Here is a 21759-nt window from a genome sequence, read left to right as displayed (position 1 = left end):
GTAGGGCGTGGCATTATGACTATGAGAAATGAATTCCCTTATGTAGATCATTCCCTCTCGAATCTATTTTGTGTTTGTAAACAATGATTCATTTGTCACAAGCAATAACTCAAGAGAAAATTGGCAGGTTAGAGCTTCCTACAAGTTGTCAAATGTCAAACCTTGCCGAAGAAGGCTCAGATAAACTAATTGCGCTCACAGTATTAATAGGAGGAAGGGAGAAGTATGGAGGATCCATAGGAAGAGGATCTTTGGTGGAAATGGATTCGACGCTATTCAAAGGTAAGTTTAGGAGATATCAACAATCAGTCAATCCATCGTTCACGGAGATTGTTAAGTATTCTTCTACTCCATAGAAAGAAGATGGTTCTGAGTCTATCGGACTGAGAGAAACAGAAAAAGGAGATGAATCACTCAAGAAACTAGCATCGTGATCTGGCATTTGATGCAAGAGAGCAGCGGATGCCTTGTTATCTTCCATATTACTAGGATTTTGTTCTTGTAATACAATGTTCGCTATTTGTGACGGGTCCGTTTGTCTACCCTCCTGATAATGACCGGAGGGAATTGCGATTTGACCAGTATTCGTGGACAATTGGTGCGGGTAAGATAATAAATTGGAGCAATTATACGTATTAATAGGCCTATATGTTTATAAGAATTGAATTCATCATACCTTCGTATAGGAAAAGTTTGAACACCAAAAAGGAGCACAGCAGGAGTTATAGTACTTTGATGACCACTGCTAATTGAGTTAATTTCATTACCTATCACTTTCACCTCATATTCAGCGAAAATAGCTATTAAACGCATGATCCCCGGTGGACATGTATGACAATCAAACTGAAAATTCATAGGCTTCTGCAAATCAACATTACTATTTTTCGCTAAAACAATAATATCCACAACTCGCTTATTTCTCGTAATATTCTCAATAAACTCTTTAAATTGATCTTCAGTAATAACAAGACCCAAGCTATTCATAATTGTGACGCAGCATTCCCTGCATTTTTTAACCATATTGGTCTTGAAACAGAAACGTAGGAGTATCATAGTTAGCTGGGTAAGCTTTCCAAACCGAAATCTGGCATTCTTATTTTTAGCATACCGTGTATTGAAATTCTTCATATCACTTTGGATTTGCTTCCATATTTCATTATAATATCTGTTAACATACCTCACGAAAAATAACATATCAAGAGGCAGTTTATCAAGGTTCTTTATTACCATACTATATGCACACGCCTATCCTGATGAAAGATACGAAAATAATGAAGAATTGTCCCAAATAGTTTAGAATAAAATCTATTGGGTGAACAAAAATAAACAGAGCAGAGTATTTTATTCATGTCTGCCACCGGATTTATTGATTTCTTAAGGAAAACACCTACCCAATTCCATGTCGTAAAGACCTGTATCCAACAACTGCAGGCTGCCGGTTTTACTCGCCTCAGTGAGAAAGAGGTTTGGGATGATAAGGTACAGCCCAATGGACGCTACTTTTTCACCCGAAACGAGACATCACTCTTTGCTTTTTGTGTTGGAAAGGAATTCCAAAAGGGAGACGGGTTCGCTATTGTGGCTGCACACACCGATTCCCCGTCGCTAAAGCTCAAGCCTATTTCGAAGCAGGAGTCGAAGGGACATTTGATGTTGGGAGTGGAGATGTATGGAGGAGGTAAGTTCTATACATGGGCAGATCGTGATCTCTCTCTCGCAGGACGCCTGATTGTAGGGAAATGCAACCGAAGTGATTTGAGTAGTGCGAGAAAGAAGGCCGCATTGAAACCAAGATATTCGATCTCCATAAAGCTTTGTGCTTTATTCCATCGCTTGCCATTCATCTCTCCGATGAAAAGGAGCGAAAGGGTGACAGAGTGGAGTTCAACAAGGAAACGCAACTTCTCCCCATCTTTGGTCTTGGTTCCCTGGACGAGAAGGAGAGCGAAGTGGACATTTACAATCGCCACCCCAAAGAGCTCGTCGACTTGATCTGCAAGGAGGCCGGCGTCTCTGCCGAATCTGTTCTTGACATGGACTGCTATCTCTACGATCCAACCGTACCTTCTCTCTTGTCTCGCATCATCCCTTCTAGCCCGCAACCATCGGCGGAATCCACGACGAATTCATCTTCAGCGGCAAGATCGACAATCTCTCGATGACCTACTGCGGTCTGCACGGATTCCTGCAGTCTCTCGAGCAGCCAGTCGCCGACGACCACATGGTTCGCGTGCTCGCCCTCTTCGACCACGAGGAAATCGGCTCTGCTTCGCTTGCCGGCGCGGAGAGCACGAGTCTTCGCACGATCATCAGTCAATTGTCGGGCGAATCGAACGTCAGCCAGGCCATTCGCAAGTCGTTCTTGCTGTCCTACGTCGCTTTTTTGTTCTTTTCTTTGATGGCTAGGACGTCTCGCACGCCTTCAATCCGGAGTACAGCGACAAGACCGAGAGCAACCATCGCTGCATCCTCAACAAGGGCGTCGTGATGTCCTTCGCTGCCTCGCAGAACATGGCGACGTCCGCTCCCTCCGCTGCCGTCATGCGTTATCTCTGCAAGAAGAACCGCCTCGATCTCCAGTCCTCCGTCAAGAAGCAGGATATGAGGGAGGGATCGACCGTCGGACCGCGCATCAGCACGCAGCTCGGAGTTCTCACGGCGGATTGCGGCATTCCGCAGCTCGCGATGCACAGTATTCGAGAGATGTGCGGAACGAAGGATATCGAGACGGGAGTGAAGATCGCCGAGGCGTTCTATCGCGAGTGGGGAACGATCGAGAAGAATATGAAGCTGGGAGAAGAGTTTTGGATTGTTTGTTTCCATACTTTTGCAATTCCATTTTTCGGGGGATTTTTGTCTGCGATTGACCAAGTCAACAATTCTGTCCCATTCGTTTAAGTTTGCACTATGAGCGGAACTCCGAAAGAGCAAGGACTTAGTATGGAGGCACTCGTCGGCCAACTTGGTGATTCTGCCGAGTTTAGTAGTTTGCGACAGAAAGTGACTCAGATTTCAAAATCAAAAGTATTATGCTTGTTACAGTGGAATGATTGCATAGACAAAAGTGTCGGCAGCATTGCCTCGCCATCAGCGAGAAAAGTTGGAAAGAAATGTACCTTTTGATTCTTAATGCGATTCTTTTCTAGGTTGCATACGAAGAAAGCAAAGGCCAAGTATCTCTGTGGGGAGGGATCGTTTTGAAAAACCGAAATGAAGACTTTCTCCGCTTTGAAGACGCAGCTCCAAACAGCTTCAAGACATCCTCCAACTCGTTAGCCTCGAAGTTTGAGCCAACAACCGAACTAGAAAAGGAGATCGATGTGGTACGTGCATATAGGTTGGGAGTTAGAATCAGATTTTGGAGAAGAGTGAAATGAAGGAGAAAGGAGTGCGTGACAAGGAGAACCAAGACTTGGAGTTGAACAAACTCAGTGTCGAAGAGGTCCGAGCGCGGAATCGCGAGCTCGCCCAGATGAAGTCGATCTTGTTCTACCAAGAGCAGAAAAACAAGCGAATCAACAAGATCAAGAGCAAGAAGTACCGAAAGATCCACAAGAAAGCCGAGGAGAAGCGCAAAGCCGAGGAGCGTGAGGTTGTTCTCCGTCCAATCATCATTCATCGCCTAGATGCTGAAACAAACCGACCCCGAGCTCTACCGCGAGCTCCTCGAGAAGGACGCTCTCAAGCGTGTGCAAGAGCGCATGTCGTTAAAGCACAAGAACACCTCCAAGGTGGGTTCCGCGGTTTTCTGCGAGATGTATAGTGGGTGAAACGCGCGCTGCAGCACGGCGGCATGGCGAACGCCGCGACTCGCGTAGGCGTTCCGTGCAGATCCCAGCGTAGGAAGCGATCAACGAGCAGCTGCGCGAGGGCGAGCGTCTTCGCCGACGCATCGAAGGCGAGAACGACGCGGACTCCTCCAGCGACGACGCGGAAACCGCGGGGAACGACGCGTTGCTGCGGGAGGCGCAGTCGGTTCTCGCGGAAATCGACGGGGACGCGGCGACGACGCAGCGCGGCGTGTTCCAGTAGGGCAGCGAGGGGGCGTGGGACGCAGGATGGACTTCATGAAGCGCGCGCTGCAGCGGCAACGCGAAGAAGCCCGCCAAGAAGCGCAGAAACTCATCCAGGCGCTGCAGGAAGAGAAGGAGTTCGACCAGGAATTCGAACACGAATCGCGGGAATCCGACCCAGAAGAGGAGAAATCGGAGAAACTGGGGAAATCGGAGAAACCGGAGGAGGAGGAATCGGAGAAGGCGGCGGCGATCCGCGAAGCGCTGAGCGGCGGCGTGGTGCGGAGAGCGAAGCGCGAAGGGAAAAGCCTGGAGGTGAAGGACCCGATCACCGTCAAGCCGCTCTTCGAGGCTCCGGCAATTCCCAGCCTCTTCGAGGACGACTCGGCAATTCCCAGTTCGGTCCAAGACAACGCGGCAGAGCCGAAGGACTCGCGAAGCCATTTGCTGGACGATCTCAGCGAAGCCGAAGCGGGATCCCGCGGGGAATCGGAGGCGGATGACGCGCTGCTGGACGAACCCGCGGGGGAGAATCCGTGGCTGGCGGCAGCGCGTGATAACGTGAGTCATGGAGAGCGAGGGACGAAGGAGAAGGAGAAGGAGGAGGACGGCGTGGATGTGCAGGCCGCTGTCGCCAGACTGGAAGTGGGGAAACTGGGGAAACCTCAGAGATAGGAACGAGCCTCTGCGAAGCGAACGGCGCGGATGAACCAGGATGGATCCATGCAGAAAACGCCGTCCACCGAATCAGGGAAACCAGGGAAACCAGGGAAACAGGAGAAACCGGAGGATGACAAGGGTCCGAAGGTGGTAATCATCGAGAAATCGTCGGAACCGAAACGAAAGGGACCGGTGAAGGGAATCCTGGGGTTCGAGGACGAATTGGACCAAGAAGCGCTCATGGCGCAGGCGTTCGCGGATGCAGGAGCGGAGCAAGAGTTCGCGGAGACGAAGGCGGAGGTGATCGAGCGAGAGAGGGAGGAGTACAAGGAGAAACATCACATCCAGAACGATTGGGAGATGGAGGGCTGGGGCAGCTGGGCTGGAATCGTGGAAACAGAGGTCCGGGTTGATGGATAGGATGCGCCGAAGCCGAAGCGAAGACGCCGCGAACCGAAACCGGAAGTGGAGATGCCGGAACGAAGCGATTCGCACTTGGAACATGTGATTATCAATCAAAAGGCGGAGGCAAGGGAGCGCGCGATGCGCGTGGAGGGCGTGCCGTTCCCGTTTACGTCGCGCGAACAGTACGAACGCGCGATGCGGAAGCCGCTGGGAAGAGAGTGGAACAGCAAGAGCTCGTTCTTGAGTTTGACGAAGCCGGAAGTGAAGACGCGCATGGGAACGATCATCGATCCGATCAAAATGCCGAAGCGACATCGAAAGTGAGCAAGCAAGAAGCGTTTTTTGTCTTTTATGGAGTGTTTGTGAAGAAACAAGCCAATTGTACATGAGAGTAAATGACTAGAGGGCATCTAAAATCATATCGAATGCTTTATCGCAGGCCATCGCGACGACTTCGTTCCAGTGATCCACTACACTTCGATCGCCCTTCCGAAGCCTACTTCCCTCGTTCAGCGTCTTCTTCACAGTCGTTAGAATGGCGTCGTCCATCGCGATATAGTTGCTTCGGAGATAATAATTCTGCAGGAAATACGCAGCGCGCTTGCTGACCACCAGGTGGCTTCCGAGCAGCTCGCGACACACTTTCTTGAACACTTTGCGAGCGATGTCGCGCAAAAAGGGCGTCAGATTCAGCGGAGGCGAAGAGGCCATCAGGTTTTCGAGCAGGTCGATGAACGACACGATCTACGCGTTCCACACCGCCTTCACCGCTACTTTCTCCGAGTTGTACATTGGCCAATGCTGCAAAACAAACGAGTAAAACGAGGGAATTTGCGAGGGAGCGAGCGAAAACAGAGAAATCGTCACCGACGAGAGAAGCTCCGCGTATTTGGACACGCCCGATCGCGTTCGAAGCAGACACTCCACGCTCTTCAAAAGCGTTTGCACTTGGCTCAAACATTGCTGGAACTCCTGCGGGGTGGAGGGCGCGCAGCGCGCTATGTCCTGACGAAAGAGCTATCGTTCACGCCATTGCGCACGTCTACGTCTGTCAGCACGCGCAGCAACATCACATAGCGATGGATCCCGCCGATCTGCTGATGAATCGTCGCGAAATCGTCTACAGTTCACACCTCGCTCTCTGCCCAACCGTCGTTGTCTCGCAGACCGCGCTCGTCCATCACATATTGGAGCAGATATTCGTGCAAGCCATGACTGATCAAGCGATGGAAACTCATATCGTAGCGAGCCAGAGCTTCGAGAACAGAGCTTCGAATGCTCAGACCGTAGGGGTTTTCGTAACGGAGCGCGTCCAGCAAGCGAGAAATCGCGCTGTTTGAGAAGTAGAACAGCACAGGTTCCTCGTTGGTACCGGGAAGAGACCCGTTCGAACGAACAATCTTGAGCAAGAGTTGCTTGAGCTCTTTTTCCTGCTCTGCAGAGAATAGGGACTTCGTAGGAAGCGTCGAGCCGCCCTTGAATAGATTGCGGTAGAGCGTTTTTGCTTGATTCACAAAATCTTCCTCTATTCCTCACACACAGATTACCGACTGTTACCTGTTGGTCCTACACTTTTAACTTTTACACGCAAACTCAAAGGTTCCAGCGGCGGAAGCTCGTCATGAACTGGTGGTGCCTTTTTTGCACTCAGAACAGGAGATTTGTGAGTCTGAATATCAAAACTGTGATTCCTTTTCGTTTTCTTTTGGGAAGACAGCTTCTCTGTGTTGGATGACTTCTTCTCGTAAATTGGAGGCGAAGGAAGAAGCTCTTTTTGATACCTTGAATACTCATCGACATGTTCCGCTGTATAGTCATCCAACGCCTCAATAATCGCTTGATTGATATCGAGTCTTCTTTTGAATCGATCGTTCTTTGGTGCTGGAGTCGATTTTTCTGATTTCAAACTCGAATGCTTCGTTATAGCATTCCTCTTGTTTATCGATCTTCTAAGCACTTGCTGATTACTTCGAAACGCCTTATCTGGTTTCATTGGCTTAAGTCAGGAAAACGGAGGCTACTTCAACAGGAAAGGAAAAGTTGAAATGGCAAACACTCAAGCGGGGAAAAAGAAAAGATAAGAACGAATTGTTTGAAAAAGAAGGTGATCAATTCTATACAGCGATCTACTGGGCGAAACGAGGCCGAAACCGGAATAGGAGGAAGGGTGGAATATAAAAGTGGGATTCGAAGAATCGTCGTTGGAAAGGAATAAAAGCAAAAAAGAAAGCACACAGTGGGACTTGAACCCACAATCTCTTGCTCCGTAGGCAAGCGCCTTATCCAATTAGGCTATGCGTGCTTGTATACTGCCTTTTTAACAGGTATTTCAACAAACCACTTTACACACGATTGTAAATATCATCAAGGGGATCAGGGAGCATGTTCTCATGATGCAGCACCGCGCGCTCTGGATCCTCCGCTACGAGGTGCATATAGAAAACTTGCGGTTTCTCTGGACAGTCACAGAACAAGTCGATTGGATGAAGTTCGCTTGCCTTGTCGATACGATCATCCCTCTTTGTCCTCTTCGATCCCAGCACTCCATTCGAATCCTCGGTTCCTTCCGATTTCCGGACTGGACCCAGGACCTCACACTGCATGAACTCAATGCCGCGATCACTGATCGGGAAATAGTCCGCTTCGAAAGAAGGCTCCATCGTGGACGGTCCCTGCTCGTTTTTCTTGAGGTACGTGAAATGATAAGGATACATGGGACCCTAGAAAGGAGGCTGCTTGCCGCTCATCTACGTTCCAATGAATCGTGCGATCCTCGTTGCGATACAGCAGCAATTCGCGCTGGTCCGTGCAGAAGAGAATGCTGTTTCCCGAGGGATGAAGCAGACCCCACGCCATGCGCTGCTTGGGCTCTCGGTAGATCACCACGTCCACTCCGTTCTCAGGAGGCATGATGTAAAACACAGGACCATCGAGCACGTAGTTCTCTGGCATCGCCATTACGAGCTTCTGGGAGGGAAGACTCTCCACACACTTCCAGGGAGAATCGTTTACGGAATCGCGGTAGGACGAGATAATCTCCATCGAGGGCAATGAAATGGTTAAAAGCTCGGAACGGCGCGCTACAATGCAGGTGCGGTCTTCGCGGTTGATGCAAACTCGCTGCTGAAAGGGGGGCGAAAACTTGAGCGGGCGCTCGCTAATGATCTCCCCGCTTTGGTTTACCAAGCAGAGATAACCCTGCACACAGAGCAAGATTAGATTGTCAAACCCAGTATATTGTGCATACGAAGGAAGGGAAGTTCTTCGGGTTGTGTCAGAGCGAAATCTGTCTCGGTAGTTGAGCAGTGTTCGTGTTGCGTCTTTCTGGATATCGACTTCGATTAGTTTGTCAAGACAAGTCACAAGGCACAACATATCTTCCTCCGGATGAGCAGAAAAGGAATTTAAGGGTTGATCAAATCTATGTATAAATTAAAACGAATCAAAATCGACGTAAAACTCCGCGCATCCTTCTTGCTTCCATAAATGTCGATGAGAAACCCAACGCAGTCTCCGATAAAATAGAGATAGCGATCGCTGGCAGACCAATCAAGAAAAACGAGGTGAACCGAGTTGGGGTCGCTATGCGTCTTTTGTGTGAAAAAAGCTTGTTCATAGGTATTGACTAGAATATCGTTTGCATCCCAAATAGAGAGAGAATAGTCTGTGTGAACTACAGCCAAAAGCTGTCCATTGTGCGAATACTTTGCAATATAAACAGGTTCGGAGTCGATCGCTCGATCCTCCACAAAGTGAGGCAACTCCACAGACTCCTTCATAAAACTTTAAAAAAACAAACATCGTTTCCTTGCCCAAGGGCTTCAAAAATACATAGCAAAATATAACTCAAAATTCCTTCACGTTCCTCGCATGAAGTCTGGCATGAATGTCTCCATCTCTCTCCACGCAGTCCTTACACAAACAATAGTCGTCTCGATACCTGCACAGATACCCCGTGTCATAAATAATCTTCTCACAGGAATCGCACAGATCAAGAAAAGGGTCAGGCGTCTTATGAAAGATGAACTGCATGATCATCGAAGTCGACAGCACGCTGTGCCGCAGCGTATCGAACTGAAGGAAGTTGCCCTGACAGAGTCGCAGAAACTCGTGTCGTTTATCTAAAAACGGGTAGGAAATGGTGGGATCTCGCTCGACGACGGGCGGTAGGGATGGGAATTGAACGGTGGAGCAGGGATGGGCGTGATAGATCCGCTACGATGAATTGAGTGAGTCAATCGATCGAACCTTCTGCGCGCAGAGCTGGCAGAGGAAGAAGGGCGTGCTGTTCACGAAGCAGTCATCGCAGCGAAGGCCGGTGCCCACGATGATTTGACCGCAGAAGGAACATGTGGGACGGAGATAGGCGATCATGAAGCGAGCAGGATTCTCCAGCATGGACTTCGCGTAACGACGGAGGAACTCGGAAGGCAACTGCAGAATGTTGTCTCTGAGAATTCGGTCGCGAAGCTCGGCTCTGTGCTTGGACGAAGAAGAAATGGAGGAGGCGCGCGAGAGAGGAGGCGTCTAGATGTCAGGAGGCGATGAATGCGAACGCTGCGAACGACTTTGGGCTTCAAACTGTCCTGGTAGATCTCGTCCATGATGTCTTCGCCCATGCAGGGAAGATAATCCCCCTCGAAATAAGGAACGGTCAAGAGGAGAACGCGCTCCAGCTCGCTCAGCGACTCCGAAGCGAGCAGGGAGGCAGAGGAAGGGTGGGTCGTGGAGTCGATGGAAGGGATCGAGGGCGTCGGGAGACTCATCGAGGAGATATCGGACGAGAAGAACGCTTCGTTCTCGTTGATGATGTCCATCCCCACCTCCGAGTCGTTCTCGTTCTCCGTTTCATAGACGGACGAACACGACGACAGGGAAAACGGAGATCCCTGGGCTCGCTCCAATGGCGTCCCGGGGAGTCCGGGGAGTCCGGGGAGTTCTGTTTCGGCGCCCTCTCGAATCGAAAAGCATCGAATCTGCCGCTGGTTGATATCCGGATTATTGCTCCGCACCGCGTTGATATGGAGAAGCTCGTCCAATTGGCACGAGGCGTGGCTCACGATCCCGGCCTCGACGGCTTCCGCCAACAACTGGCGATACCATCCAATCAAATGGTCCGCGTTGGGCGTTCGCTGATCGCGGGGGTGATGAGGGAAAATGTAGTCATCACCGCGCGAAGGAGGGCATGCCCAGATGTGTGCGCGGCAATACCCGTTCGATTTCGCATAGGCCAGATAGCCGTTGAGAAGCGTATGGTACAGGGGAGTGCGGAGATAGCGGGGAGAGAGGAAGTGGACGCTGTCCAGATAGGAAATGTACACGCAGCGACGATTGGCAGGGATGGTGTTCTCGTCGAATTCGTGGACATACAGCACGAACAACAGAATGTCCACGCCGTTGCGGTGCTGGAAGAACGCGATGCACTTGCTCCGGTAGGGCAGCGAGAGCTCGTCGGAGTGGTTGGTGGTGAAGAGAGGCGCGATCGATCTCTTCACCGTCACGGAGGTCGTGATGTTGCTCACGACTCGCACGATCAGGCTTTGTTTGATTCTCGTCTGCTCGGATTCGGAAGGGCGAAATCGCTTCGGCAACTTCTGCACCACTTCATCCACACGCTGACGCACTCTCTCCGTTAAGTACTCGCTCAACGAGCAGGTCGGGATCGCAGCCGCTCCCTGGACAGGCTTCGGTATTCTTCGCGGGTCTTCCGAGAGACAGATCGGACAGACGTAGTTGTTGGTGACTTGGCGAGGATGAACCAAGCCGCAGATACAGTGGAGCCACTCGTGGCAGCGTGAACATTGCACCCAGGATTCCGGAAACATCTCGTCGTTCTTCTTCTTCACGAGGAGATTCTTGCGGTCCGCTTTGTCCATTCCCGCGATCTTCTTTGCATAGCACTTCTGACAGTACCGTCCTTTCTGTCCACGGATGATGTAGTAGGTCGAGCATCGCAAAATGCGTCCGTGGCAATCGCCATCGCAAACAAACACGGGAGGACTATACCTCAAGCACTTCTCGCCGCAGATTCGACAGGGCGTTCCTCGGCAAGAAGAGCAGAAATGGTTGGCTTGATTCACACGATTCTGCTCAATGCGAGTTTGGATTTTTGCTGCTTCGCTTTCGAAAACCTTGCTTAGAGAAGAGGCGCACAGATAAATAAAATGAGGGGCCGGGTTAAACTTCTGCGCATTTCTGAACACTAGAGAAATGTCATCCATTATTTCACTCTGAGAAGTGTAGTACCCGCTTGCTAAGCGATCCCGAACAGTACCCAGATCCATCGGCTTCTTGATAATGGAATAGTATGTAGGCAAGTTCTGGACATCCGGGTCAACAGGCGTGTTAAAAATACCATGGTTGTCTTTGTGCTGCATCAACAGCTGAATCAATGGTGCAAAATAAGCCTGTAAGTTCCTTGTTTTCAAAAAGCTAACATAGTTGATGATTTCTTGCTTGGTCATTGTTTCCAAAGGCAAACTATATTCAGCACAAGGATCAATATTGTAGTGAACTTTGATGCTAATAAATCCTTCACTACTTCGAAAACAGTCACGGACTAGAGGACTCTTGGAAGGGCGACTAATCTTTCCAAGCGAGTCTTCCAAACGCGAGTACTTGTCACACCGACCTCTCGCTTCTTCCACAGCTTTCCTCTTCTTGGCTACCGCTGGAGACAGATATGCCAATATCCTTTGGGTGTATGCACACTCGGTAATAGGGCATTCTCCCAGCTTGTATGGACAAGAAACTGCATGTTTCACTAATTCCAGAAAGTTCCTTCCGTCAGAAAAAAGATGAGGTACAACCTCTTTGCTACCATTACTAGCAGTGTTTTCCAGTTCCAGTTTTGCTCTTTCACTTAACAAGAACTAATCAAATTCGGAACTAAATGGGACAATAACTGCAAACTCCTAGTTGAAAAGCACAGATAATGATGTACTAACCGGAGTTTCAACTACTTCTAAACAAATAATAGTTAACTGCCTTATTTTTCCCTTTTTTCGATTCTTTTTTTACCATCGAATTTGAATCACAAGAATAAACAGATGCAATTTTGCATATTTTAACGCCGTTACTAGAAAGCTCCACGACCAGATGGTTTCGAAAAATAAGAGCAAAAGAAACTCTCCCAGACGGGCTTGAACCGTCGACCTTGCGGTTAACAGCCGCACGCTCTAACCAACTGAGCTATGGAAGACCTGTTAGTGTTTTTTATGTAAACTATATCATAGTTCATTCGGTCAGTCCCTTGTTTGCTCATTTTTTTGGATAATTGAAAGCGGAATAATATCGATTCTTGATTTTAAGGAATTATTTGTGTTACACATATTGAAGTATGCGCACTTTTTATTTTTTATTCCAAAGATTACCCCATTTCACCTTTCACACACACTCCGTTCGTTTCTAACAAACAATTCAAAGCAGAACTTGCTGTTGTTGCTGTTGTTGCTGTTGCTGCTGTTGCTGTTGCTGCTGTTGCTGCTGCTGCTGTTGCTGCTGCTGCTGTTGCTGCTGCTGCTCTGCATTAACGTCCGGGTGATTAATCGCGATAATATTCTCTCCATCGACCAGAATGCATCCACAAAACGCATTTTCATAATTGTGATCCTTTGCCTCACCATCCCCCTCCATTCCTACCCTCGACGTGCTGAAGATGGTAATCACCTTGGCTCCCTTCCTCACCGACACTCCGTTCGCCGTCGGTTCGTGCGCTCTCAGAATATGCGACAGCCCGTTGGCGCGAATGAACTCCTCCACGGCTTTCTGTCCGTAGCACACGGCGCCGGGTCCGCGTTCGCCCATTCCGAACCCGTTCTGGTCCAGAAACGCTTCCTGCCGGTTCTGCGCGGGGTCTGACCACAGCAGGTCCGTCACGAGCTGCTTCAGCTCGGGGTTTTCTTGCGGGTTGGGCGTCGGCGTGAGTTCGAACGGCGAGGGAATCAGATCGATGGAGTTGATCGAGGCTGCTTGCTCGCCTTGGAGGGGGCGCGGGATGCCGCCGTGCACGCAGAAAATCACGTCGTCGATCGTGGCGGCCATGGGGAGATAGTCGAACACCTTGTTGGCGCGAGTCCAGATCTCCATGGCGATGTCCTCGGAGAAGCGAGCGCGGAGCTGGCCGAGGAAGCAGCTCGTTCCGTAGTATTTGTCGAAGCCCTAGAATGGAGCGAGATGAGAGATGAAACGTTGACCGCTTTCACCTCGTGGTTGCCTCGTAAAAGAAACACTTTCTCGGGAAGCATGATCTTTTGCGCAAAGATATAGGCAAGGAGCTCAAGACCGAACATCCCTCGATCTACGTAGTCGCCGAGAAACAGAAAGGTTCCGGGCGTCAGATGCATCCCTAGAGGCCACATCGTTCGAGCGAAGGTGAGGAGATCGGCCATGTTCCCATGAAAATCTCCAAAGACATAAGCGGGAGATCGTAGACGGAGTAGCCGCGACTCTGAAGACAAGATATTGCCTAGGCATGAAGGGGGATTGTTAATGGATACACATCTCGTCACACTGACATAAAAACTGTGACACAAATCCAGGAGTAGAAAAAAACGGATCAGGAAGAGGAGCAAAGCACTTACTGATAATAGCTTCTTGATAACTGTAGTCAATCTGCTCATTTGACTGTATAATGGACTGAGATGTCATACTTGCAGAGCTGACAATCACCCCCCATCTCGACCCCTACCGAAATAACTGCCTTTTATCCAATCGGTTCTTGTAGAACGTGTAGAGTGTAGGCGCTATCGTAAAATTCTTTTTTATTTTTCTCTCATAATCTTCTCTCCTCCCCAGCTCCATTCGTAGCTCGATTATTTCATTCATCATGCTAAGGCAATGTGGACACGTAATTGCCGGCTTGCAAAAGAAAAGGTCCATTTCATGTTCTGAGTCAGGATCGAAATCTTCTTCACTTCTCAGATTCATTCAAGAGACCCCAGAAAAAGTTGGAAAATGATATAATTACGAATGTGGTCACTTTGCCATTGTCATGTTACCTTTGATTCGCGCCATTTCATTGGCGCACCAATTATCATTATCATTTCAAAGAAACAAGCAAATCTAAGGAAATATGAGTTGCTAGGACATCGTTTATATGCGCGTCGAGCTCTGGAGGGATCACTGTGCCCGTTTCCAAGAGAACCTTCAATGCGTATTGTAGGTCGTCCGATTCTTTTTGCAGGATCTCCATCTTTCTCTGCGTCTCTTCCCTTTCTCTTAGACTACCTGTTATCCCCCAATTCGAACTCTACAGCCCCTCCACTGTATCTGCCTGCTTTCGATTTCGTTCCTGCATATACAGCTCTGTGATTCTCTGGTACTCCGAGGAGAAAAAATTCAGCTTTTCGTTGAGTGCATCGAGCTGACCCTTGAGTCGTTCCTGCTCCTTTTCCACTGCCTGCGCGTCAGCGAACACCGAACTGTCTGGAGTGATCGACGCACTGTCCACAGGCCTATGCTTCCTAGCAAACGACTGGATTTTGAATTGAACCTCGCGACTTGCGGTGATCATACGCTGAAGCGCTGCCTTGTGCGGCTGCAGAAAGTGGAGAGGCACGCCAGCTTTTTCCACATCGTTATAGAGAAGTGTCAATCTATTTGAAAGGGAATTGAGGAGAAGAAGTTGTTGTTGTGTGAGTTTAATAGGATAGTTGCGCAGATCTTCGTTTGTCAGCATCTTGTCATCATCAATGTTCAGAGAATAGGAATCAGTGGGCGATGCTTCCTCAGGCTCGATTTCTTCAGTATCGTCTATGAAGATGCTGCTTACAATATTTTCCATAAGCGCATCATTTGTAACCAAGTCAATTTCAGGAGACACAGTAAATTCTTGCTCTGCCCTACACAATAATGCAGTGGAATACGAAGTACACAGAGAGAACTGGAATATGACTTTCAAGGATGCTCGATGCCTCAGAGGACAGGGATATTTTGCCATCTACGATTTGGAGATGGCAATACAGTTCTCTCGACCCAGTATTTTCCTTCTGCCATAACCGATATACTGATAAACCTTTCTGGATATCTGGATCTCGTTTTATTCGCTTAAGAGAGTATTTTGCAATATCCATGACCTGGTTTTTGAATGCCTACCCTCTGGTTGATATCTACTTTAATCAAAGTTCCCGCGGGATCCATTTATTTGTGTTGATTCTCATACTTTTATGAGTGTGGCCATCTTCCTTATTCTTTCTAGTAGGTCTTAGTCAGCTGATATTATTCTAGTCGTTTGTATTGTCAGTGGTCAAGAATGGATCGATTTTGGCGGTCCTTACTCTTTTATATCCAATGTTGATACAGCTGACATCCATCCACTCAATGGCAACTTCTCAGAATGCAGTGCAGTTTCAGAAATACCTGAAGGATTGGTTTTAAATAGTGAGACTTGTTCAATTACTGGAACTCCTTCTGCCATTCAGGGCAATATTACCGTCAAAATTCAGTCTAAATATCCCAAAGAAGCCCATGGTTCTTTTCTGATTTTGGTCAAAGAGTGCAACACTCACGCGTTCGAAATACTACGTACCTACGGATCTTCCAATGTGTATTTTGAATTGTTTTCTGTGGTGGATGCCGACTCTGGCCAAGTCCTTATAAATGTGACGAGCAGCACTCCGAAAAAGGGTGGACAAGCAGTGAGCTATCGTTTTTGCTCCGCTACTCGATCTCTGAAGATCACCTTGGGCTCTACCGTTTATGACAATTGGTACACTGGTTCGAAGCTGGAAGTGTTCGGTTTGAGAGCCGACGCAAGCAAAGATCTGCTGCTAGGCTGCCATATGGATACTGTAGCGGGCCTTCCCACCGAGTATTTGGTGAACGTCGGCTACTCGATCTCCCGCGGTGAAGACTGGTTCTATTGGATGGACAGTCTCCCCGCGAACTGGCAGACCTCGACCGAGACCGAGCACTGGAACGTCAGCCACGCAGACGCCTTCCCGAGTTCGTCCAATCAGATCCAGCTGTACAAAAAGCTCTTTTACTTCCCCGATCTTTCATCGGGGAGCTTCGAGATGTATCTCCGCTACCAATATGGAGTCGCCGTGCTTATCAACGGCATCGAGGTCTTCCGCGACCACCTCCCTGAGAACCAGCCCATCACGGAGTTCGTCACGGCCACGGGCAGCTACGCGGATCTGGCGTATCGGTCGGTTCTGTTGCCCTCGTCGGTGTGGACGGGGACGAAGTGGGAGCCCGTGTTCACGAAGGGGACCAATCTCGTGACGGTCGTTCTTTTACACACCACAGCGTCCGCGTTCGACGGACATTTCGATTTTTCGCTTCGCTTTGCTGGAGCCGGCTCGCAGTACCGCGGTTTTGCGATGGAAAGCTCGGTAAAGGGGCTGCAAGGTCCACACAACGCACTGGTCGATGCGGATCACGAAACGTGGGTGCGTTGCGATCACTGCACCAGAGATGCAGAGATCGTGCTGTCTTTTGATTCTTCAACGCGACGCGAGGTGATCTCTCGCATCGACCTTGTTGGCTATTTCCATGATGTGATTCCCGGTCCTTCCGGTTTCCTGGTCTCGGGACGCGCGCAGAACAACGCGCCTTGGAAGAAATTGAGTGTAATCCAGGACATCGAATGGACCGAGAAGGGGCAGCGTGTTCGTTTTTGGATTCACGAAACGCAGCCTCTGCACGAGATTCGCTTCAGCAATCTTCAGACGTCCGATACGATGATTCTATCGGAAGTAATTCTGTATGGAGAGCAGATGGACCGCCCAGTCCCTCCGTTCCAATACCCGAGCCGAACGCTCTACGTCGACACCGATCTGGAGGTCCTGTCGCCTCCCTCGCCCGATTATTACAACTTCACCATCACGCCTTCGCTCCCCGACGGCCTCCACCTCAATGCCCTCACCGGCCAGATCGCCGGTACGCCCGCGATCGTGCTGGAGCAGGTCTTCACGGTCTCGGCACGCCGGTTCGACGGCTGTTTCGTGGGGACTGTGTTCTCCCTCAGTGTGCTGGCCTGCGCCAACGATCACGCCGCGTATCGTCTCATTCTGCACGTCGATCGAGGCCTCACCGCGACGTGGTGGGCGCTCTACCCGGGCCAGACCACCGACGTCGAGCCCATCGAGCGACACGAGATCGATCGCCACGAGCCTCACGTTGAGCGACACAGCTTCTGCCTGTCCGACGGGTTCTACACGTTCTTCTTCGTGGAGACTTCGGGGAGCGGATGGAACGTTCCTGCGGGCTACTCGCTCACCACCAACCAGGAGCATTTCGTCGTGGCCACGGGAGCGCTGCCGCGCACCTTCCCGCAGCCAGTCTCGAACAAGACGCTCGTGTTCCAGGTCCACCAGCCGATCCAGCCGCGCACGTCGTTGTGGCACGTGTGCACGGACTGCGACCCGACGAAGGACTGGACGGACCTTAACTTCGACGACTATCAGTGGATGGAGATGTTCACGGGGGGCTTGGCCCGATTGCAGCACGAGAACCCCGCGATCTATCTGCGCCGTCGGTTCGTGCTGGAGGACATGAACCAGTACGATCTGATGCGAGTGCAGATTCGGTTCGTGGGCGGCGTGATCGTGTACTTCAACGGCAATCCCGTGTATCGGTTCAATCTCGACGAAGACCCGAGTCCGTGGGACTATGCGTTCGCCGACCACGATGGCTCCGCCTTCACGCAGTTCTCGATCCCTCTGCGCGTGATGCACGCAAAGGACGGCGAGAACGTGCTCGCGTTAGAGCTCCACGTGGCCGAATTCTCGTCCCAGCCGCTCGATTTCGACTGCATCACGGTCCTCGACACCACCGAGGCTTCAGTTCTCTCCACCAGCTACGCGTCCTTGAATGGAACGCAAGCCATGTCTGGAAGAGTGGAGAACCTTTTCGATATGGATATCACCACCGCCTACCGCGCCCCCTTCAAGGTGGGAACCTTCTGGGAGTGGGAGTTCGCCAATCTCCAGCGCACCGTCTTCAACGAGTACTGGATCGTCGGCGCCAACAAAATCCAGAACTTCACCTGGAGCCTGCAGGGGCGTTTCAGCGGCGCGGAGGACTGGATCGAGATCGACCGGCAGTGCAACACGTCGCTCTACGACCGCGAGCCGCGGAAGTTCCTCGTGCCCGCCGCGACGGCCGGGTTTCAATCGATCCGGTTCGAGGTGGTGGACGACGTGAACGTGTCGGTGTTCGAGTTTCTGGAGTTCTTCCTGGTCTACCGCTCTCCGCAGGGCCACAACTTCTGTCCCTCGATCGACGGCTATTTCGCCACCGCCAACGACACCGTCAGCTATTCGCCCTGCCCCTACGGCTATTCCGGACTCGCCTCGCGCTACTGTCTCGACCACGAATGGGAGCCCGAAGATCGCTCCGAGTGCCGGCTCATGCCGCCCTCGCATCTGGTGTTTCCCGTTTCCACGCTTCGAATCCCCACGGGGAACACACTGCACCCGCTGCGATCGAACATCACGGGCCTGGTGGCGTCCTACTCGGCGCAGCCGGCGCTCCCGAGCGGTATGTTCCTCTCCTCCAAGGGCACGCTGCTGGGCCGCGCGAACGAGACCTCGGCGCTGCAGTCGTACACGATCACGGCGCAGAACGCGGCGGGAAGCGCGTCGTTCGTGATGGAGATCGAGGTGTACGATCGCTGGTGCGAGGCCACGACGACGTGTCCGCGCATGAAAGTGGGCGGCGTGTGCAGCTTCGCGTGCCAGAAGGCGACCGCGAATACGGTGGGGAAGGCGTTCAAGCGATGCGAGGTGGAGGATGACTTCAAGGGGAAGTGGGGCCCGGTGTACGGGAAGTGCATGTCGCAGGCACTGGTGATTGCGATCATCTCGCTCGGCGTGTCGGCGGTGCTGTTGCTGTTTGTGCAGATCGTGGAAGCGATCGTGAAGAGACGGAGTCATAGTGTTCATCATTCTAAGTAAGATTAACTGTGGTGTGTTTGTTCCTACCTCATTCGGTGATTCTATATCTTTATGTCATTCTCTTTTTTATCTTTATGCTATTGTATTCTTATCATTATTTGATTCTATTTCCATTCTTATCCTTTTTTGATTCTATTTCCATTCTTATTCCTTTTTATTTCCATCCTAATTCCATCCAACCCTCGATTCAATTTCTAACAAACAAGGGAGAACGCTGCTTTGAAGGGAATCACGTCGTGGTACAACAAGGAAACCGGACTGTACCCTTCGAACTGCACTAGAATCATCGTATCCTGCCACTCACCGCCTTCCTGACAATCATCTACCGGGACATTGTTGCGCGGAAGCACGATCGCTTCGTAGAACGCCGTGGTTTGCGGCCAAAGCGCGAGCACCTTCGTGCCTGGCGCGAGAGCGAAGTCGTTGGCGGTGAAGTTCGCCTGGGAATAGGAGAGAGGGTAGTTGATGATGTGCTTATAGTCCACGCAGAACTCCTGCGGATTCTCGAGGTTCTCCTCGCCGTCAATCACGGTGTAGGTGAAGTGAAGGATTGTGCTTGGCGAAGGACTGGGTTGGATATATTCCATTGTCGATTTGCATTACTTTCACCATGATCCAGGTTCCGTTGATGTATGCTACAGCCTACAAAATTAAAAAAGATATAAAGGAGGAATATACTGGAGAACCAACTGCGATCGACTCGACGTTCAGAAGAGAATCACTGAGAGTTAGGAAAAGCAAATATATTAAGGTACAATATCGAATTTTGCATTGATTTCTTCTTCTTCCGCTTCACGCTTTTCACCTGAATCTACACACACTCACGCCCATCTTTCTGGAAATACAGATTGAACGATCTCGTCGTCGATCGCCCTTATGAGAGACTGCAAAAGTCTAGAAAAAAGACAAAACAAGAAGTACTTACTTTTCTTCTTCGAGGACGCACGAACTGAGAAGAGAGTTCACCGTGAATGACCAACGCTGTCCTTCTCCTACGCATAAGCGATACCCATCAACTTGACTCGTTGACAGTTCATCCTTTTGCTCTTTATTCAACTGATATACCATCCTCGAGTACAACTCTTCAAACTGCAATAGTCTCGACGACATTTGGACAATCGCCTGATATCTATCTTCTTTGCTCATGTGTGTATAAAAATTTCAATGTGGGAGCTAAAGTGGTGCGTGTTTTACAAAAATGAGTCTTCTGACTTCACTTCTCACTTCGGTAATCCCCTCTTCGGGTAGACAGTCTACTCTTCACAAGCGCTGAATATCTCACTCCACTGTAATGAGATGCCTTAGTTTAGAATGATATAGTTTTCAGCAGTGATCATAGGAACCTTTGATAATCAATAAAAGTAGTACCCTGATCGAAAAAATCTCCCTAATCATATTCACAATCGTTTTTAGTCCTTTTTTGGTAAAATGCTTACTTGGTAGGGATTAGTTGAATGAGTGACTGAGCTAACATGGTGGGTAGCGCGGTTGGAAAAACACTTCCCCGTCAATTAATTCGTGCATTTAGCAGCAAGACCTTCACAGTGAAGCTCCCGGAGTTCAAGGTGCATCGTATTTATAGATTCGTTGTTTTGATGCAGATACGGATCCTCTTCCCACGACTACCGAGGTGACTGAAGAAGAGTGTCTTCGGATTGCTAGAAATATGGTTACAATGCGAAGAATGGAGATTGAGAGCGATCCCCTGTACGTGATGCGTAAAATCCGCGGATTCCTTCATCTCTATGATGGAGAAGTGAGTTCTAGTCTGTATCCGTAATCGCTAGGAAGCCTGTGGTACTGGTATTAATGAGGCGATCAAGCCCCATGATGACTGGATTACCAGCTATCGTTGCCACGGAGTCGAGTTCCTCCGCATGGGAGCGGGCGAAGCCGGAGTGAAAGCGGTGATCAACGAGCTTCTTGGCCATGCGTCGGGTTCTGCCCACGGCAAGGGAGGTTCGATGCATATGTACGAGCCCGATAAGAACTTCTTCGGTGGATCTGGAATTGTGGGAGCGCAGACCCCTGTGGGCACTGGGCTTGCCTTCGCGGAGCAGTACCTGCACATGCTGAATAACCGCGACAAATCGGTCCCCGAAGGCGAAACGAACATCTGCGTGACAATGTTCGGCGATGGTGCGAGCAACCAAGGCCAGGTGTGGGAGTCCGCGAACATGGCGAAGCTGTGGCACCTGCCTCAGATCTTCGTGATCGAGAACAACCAGTACGGCATGGGCACCTCCACGGAGCGGTCGTCGTCGTCGACGGAGTACTACATGATGGGAAAGCACCACATCGCGGGTATCCAGGCCGATGGAAACAACGTGTTCGCGGTGAGAGAGGCGTGCCGACGCGCTCGCGAGATCTGCGTGGCCGGAAATGGACCGATCTTCTTGGAGGTAGGGAGAGGAGAGAGAGAGAAGGTGATGGGTAGCTGAAGACGTATCGGTATCACGGCCATTCGATGTCGGATCCGGGTGTGACGTACCGAACCCGCGACGAGATTCAGAACGTGCGGCAGACGCGAGATAGTGTCAACTATATCGGACACATCCTCATGGAGAATGGAATCATGGACGAGAAGCAGTGGAAGGAGTTCCAGAACTCGATTAAGAAGGAGGTCAAGGGATGGGTTAATGATTGTCTCAAGGAGACGCCTCCAGAGGATAGTGCTCTGTTCACCGATGTGTTCTATGGAGAGACTCCGGACTTCATTCGAAATATTGAGTACTGCGAGAGCAAGTCGAAAACTCCGCTTCTTTAAGATCACCTGTTTG

At 50.3% G+C, this 21759-nt stretch overlaps 8 protein-coding genes; 3 read left to right on the top strand and 5 right to left on the bottom strand.

Moving 5' to 3' along the window:
* Positions 1 to 91: 91 nt before the first annotated feature.
* Positions 92 to 813, bottom strand: GSBLH_T00003300001 (uncharacterized protein; the record flags this gene model as incomplete). XM_013042011.1 has 1 exon in its annotated part: positions 92 to 813. One exon carries the CDS (start codon positions 811 to 813, stop codon positions 517 to 519), a length of 297 nt encoding a protein of 98 aa, XP_012897465.1. The 3' UTR covers positions 92 to 516.
* A 534-nt stretch (positions 814 to 1347) lies between these two features.
* GSBLH_T00003299001 (uncharacterized protein) lies at positions 1348 to 2898 on the top strand (the record flags this gene model as incomplete). The annotated part of the gene is made up of 4 exons (XM_013042010.1): positions 1348 to 1731; positions 1764 to 2060; positions 2096 to 2374; positions 2407 to 2898. 4 exons carry the CDS (start codon positions 1348 to 1350, stop codon positions 2896 to 2898), a joined length of 1452 nt encoding a protein of 483 aa, XP_012897464.1.
* A 475-nt stretch (positions 2899 to 3373) lies between these two features.
* On the top strand, positions 3374 to 5402 carry GSBLH_T00003298001 (uncharacterized protein; the record flags this gene model as incomplete). The annotated part of the gene is made up of 5 exons (XM_013042009.1): positions 3374 to 3731; positions 3764 to 3814; positions 3844 to 4658; positions 4689 to 5063; positions 5094 to 5402. 5 exons carry the CDS (start codon positions 3374 to 3376, stop codon positions 5400 to 5402), a joined length of 1908 nt encoding a protein of 635 aa, XP_012897463.1.
* Positions 5403 to 6095: 693 nt separating this feature from the next.
* Positions 6096 to 8849, bottom strand: GSBLH_T00003297001 (uncharacterized protein; the record flags this gene model as incomplete). XM_013042008.1 has 4 exons in its annotated part: positions 8784 to 8849; positions 8532 to 8751; positions 6664 to 8499; positions 6096 to 6635 (listed from the first exon to the last, which is right to left on the bottom strand). Exons 3-4 carry the CDS (start codon positions 7069 to 7071, stop codon positions 6096 to 6098), a joined length of 948 nt encoding a protein of 315 aa, XP_012897462.1. The 5' UTR covers positions 7072 to 8499; positions 8532 to 8751; positions 8784 to 8849.
* A 599-nt stretch (positions 8850 to 9448) lies between these two features.
* Positions 9449 to 11542, bottom strand: GSBLH_T00003296001 (uncharacterized protein; the record flags this gene model as incomplete). The annotated part of the gene is made up of 1 exon (XM_013042007.1): positions 9449 to 11542. One exon carries the CDS (start codon positions 11540 to 11542, stop codon positions 9449 to 9451), a length of 2094 nt encoding a protein of 697 aa, XP_012897461.1.
* Positions 11543 to 12497: 955 nt separating this feature from the next.
* GSBLH_T00003295001 (uncharacterized protein) lies at positions 12498 to 13699 on the bottom strand (the record flags this gene model as incomplete). The annotated part of the gene is made up of 3 exons (XM_013042006.1): positions 12498 to 12689; positions 12720 to 13238; positions 13268 to 13699. 3 exons carry the CDS (start codon positions 13697 to 13699, stop codon positions 12498 to 12500), a joined length of 1143 nt encoding a protein of 380 aa, XP_012897460.1.
* Positions 13700 to 19390: 5691 nt separating this feature from the next.
* On the bottom strand, positions 19391 to 20232 carry GSBLH_T00003294001 (uncharacterized protein). XM_013042005.1 has 6 exons: positions 20002 to 20232; positions 19905 to 19971; positions 19825 to 19873; positions 19735 to 19790; positions 19658 to 19700; positions 19391 to 19621 (listed from the first exon to the last, which is right to left on the bottom strand). Exons 1-6 carry the CDS (start codon positions 20123 to 20125, stop codon positions 19502 to 19504), a joined length of 459 nt encoding a protein of 152 aa, XP_012897459.1. The 5' UTR covers positions 20126 to 20232; the 3' UTR covers positions 19391 to 19501.
* A 159-nt stretch (positions 20233 to 20391) lies between these two features.
* On the top strand, positions 20392 to 21746 carry GSBLH_T00003293001 (Pyruvate Dehydrogenase E1 (subunit ?); the record flags this gene model as incomplete). XM_013042004.1 has 5 exons in its annotated part: positions 20392 to 20418; positions 20463 to 20551; positions 20581 to 20735; positions 20767 to 21381; positions 21417 to 21746. Exons 1-5 carry the CDS (start codon positions 20408 to 20410, stop codon positions 21744 to 21746), a joined length of 1200 nt encoding a protein of 399 aa, XP_012897458.1. The 5' UTR covers positions 20392 to 20407.
* Positions 21747 to 21759: the final 13 nt, after the last annotated feature.

Source organism: Blastocystis hominis (assembly GCF_000151665.1).
Source record: "Blastocystis hominis, Singapore isolate B (sub-type 7) whole genome shotgun sequence assembly, scaffold_3".
NCBI lineage: Eukaryota > Bigyra > Opalinata > Blastocystidae > Blastocystis > Blastocystis hominis.
The sequence above is the reverse complement of the archived record's forward strand: the minus strand, read 5'-3'. Positions and strand labels throughout refer to the sequence as shown.

Excerpts from the sequence above, each read along its gene's own strand:
- GSBLH_T00003294001 (XM_013042005.1), bottom strand. The coding sequence starts at position 20,125 with ATGAGCAAAGAAGATAGATATCAGGCGATTGTCCAAATGTCGTCGAGA. Across the intron at positions 19,791-19,824 it reads ACGACGAGATCGTTCAATCT|ATTCAGGTGAAAAGCGTGAA; the intron begins GTATTTCCAGAA and ends GAGTGTGTGTAG. Across the intron at positions 19,622-19,657 it reads CGATCGCAGTTGGTTCTCCA|GCTGTAGCATACATCAACGG; the intron begins GTATATTCCTCC and ends TTAATTTTGTAG.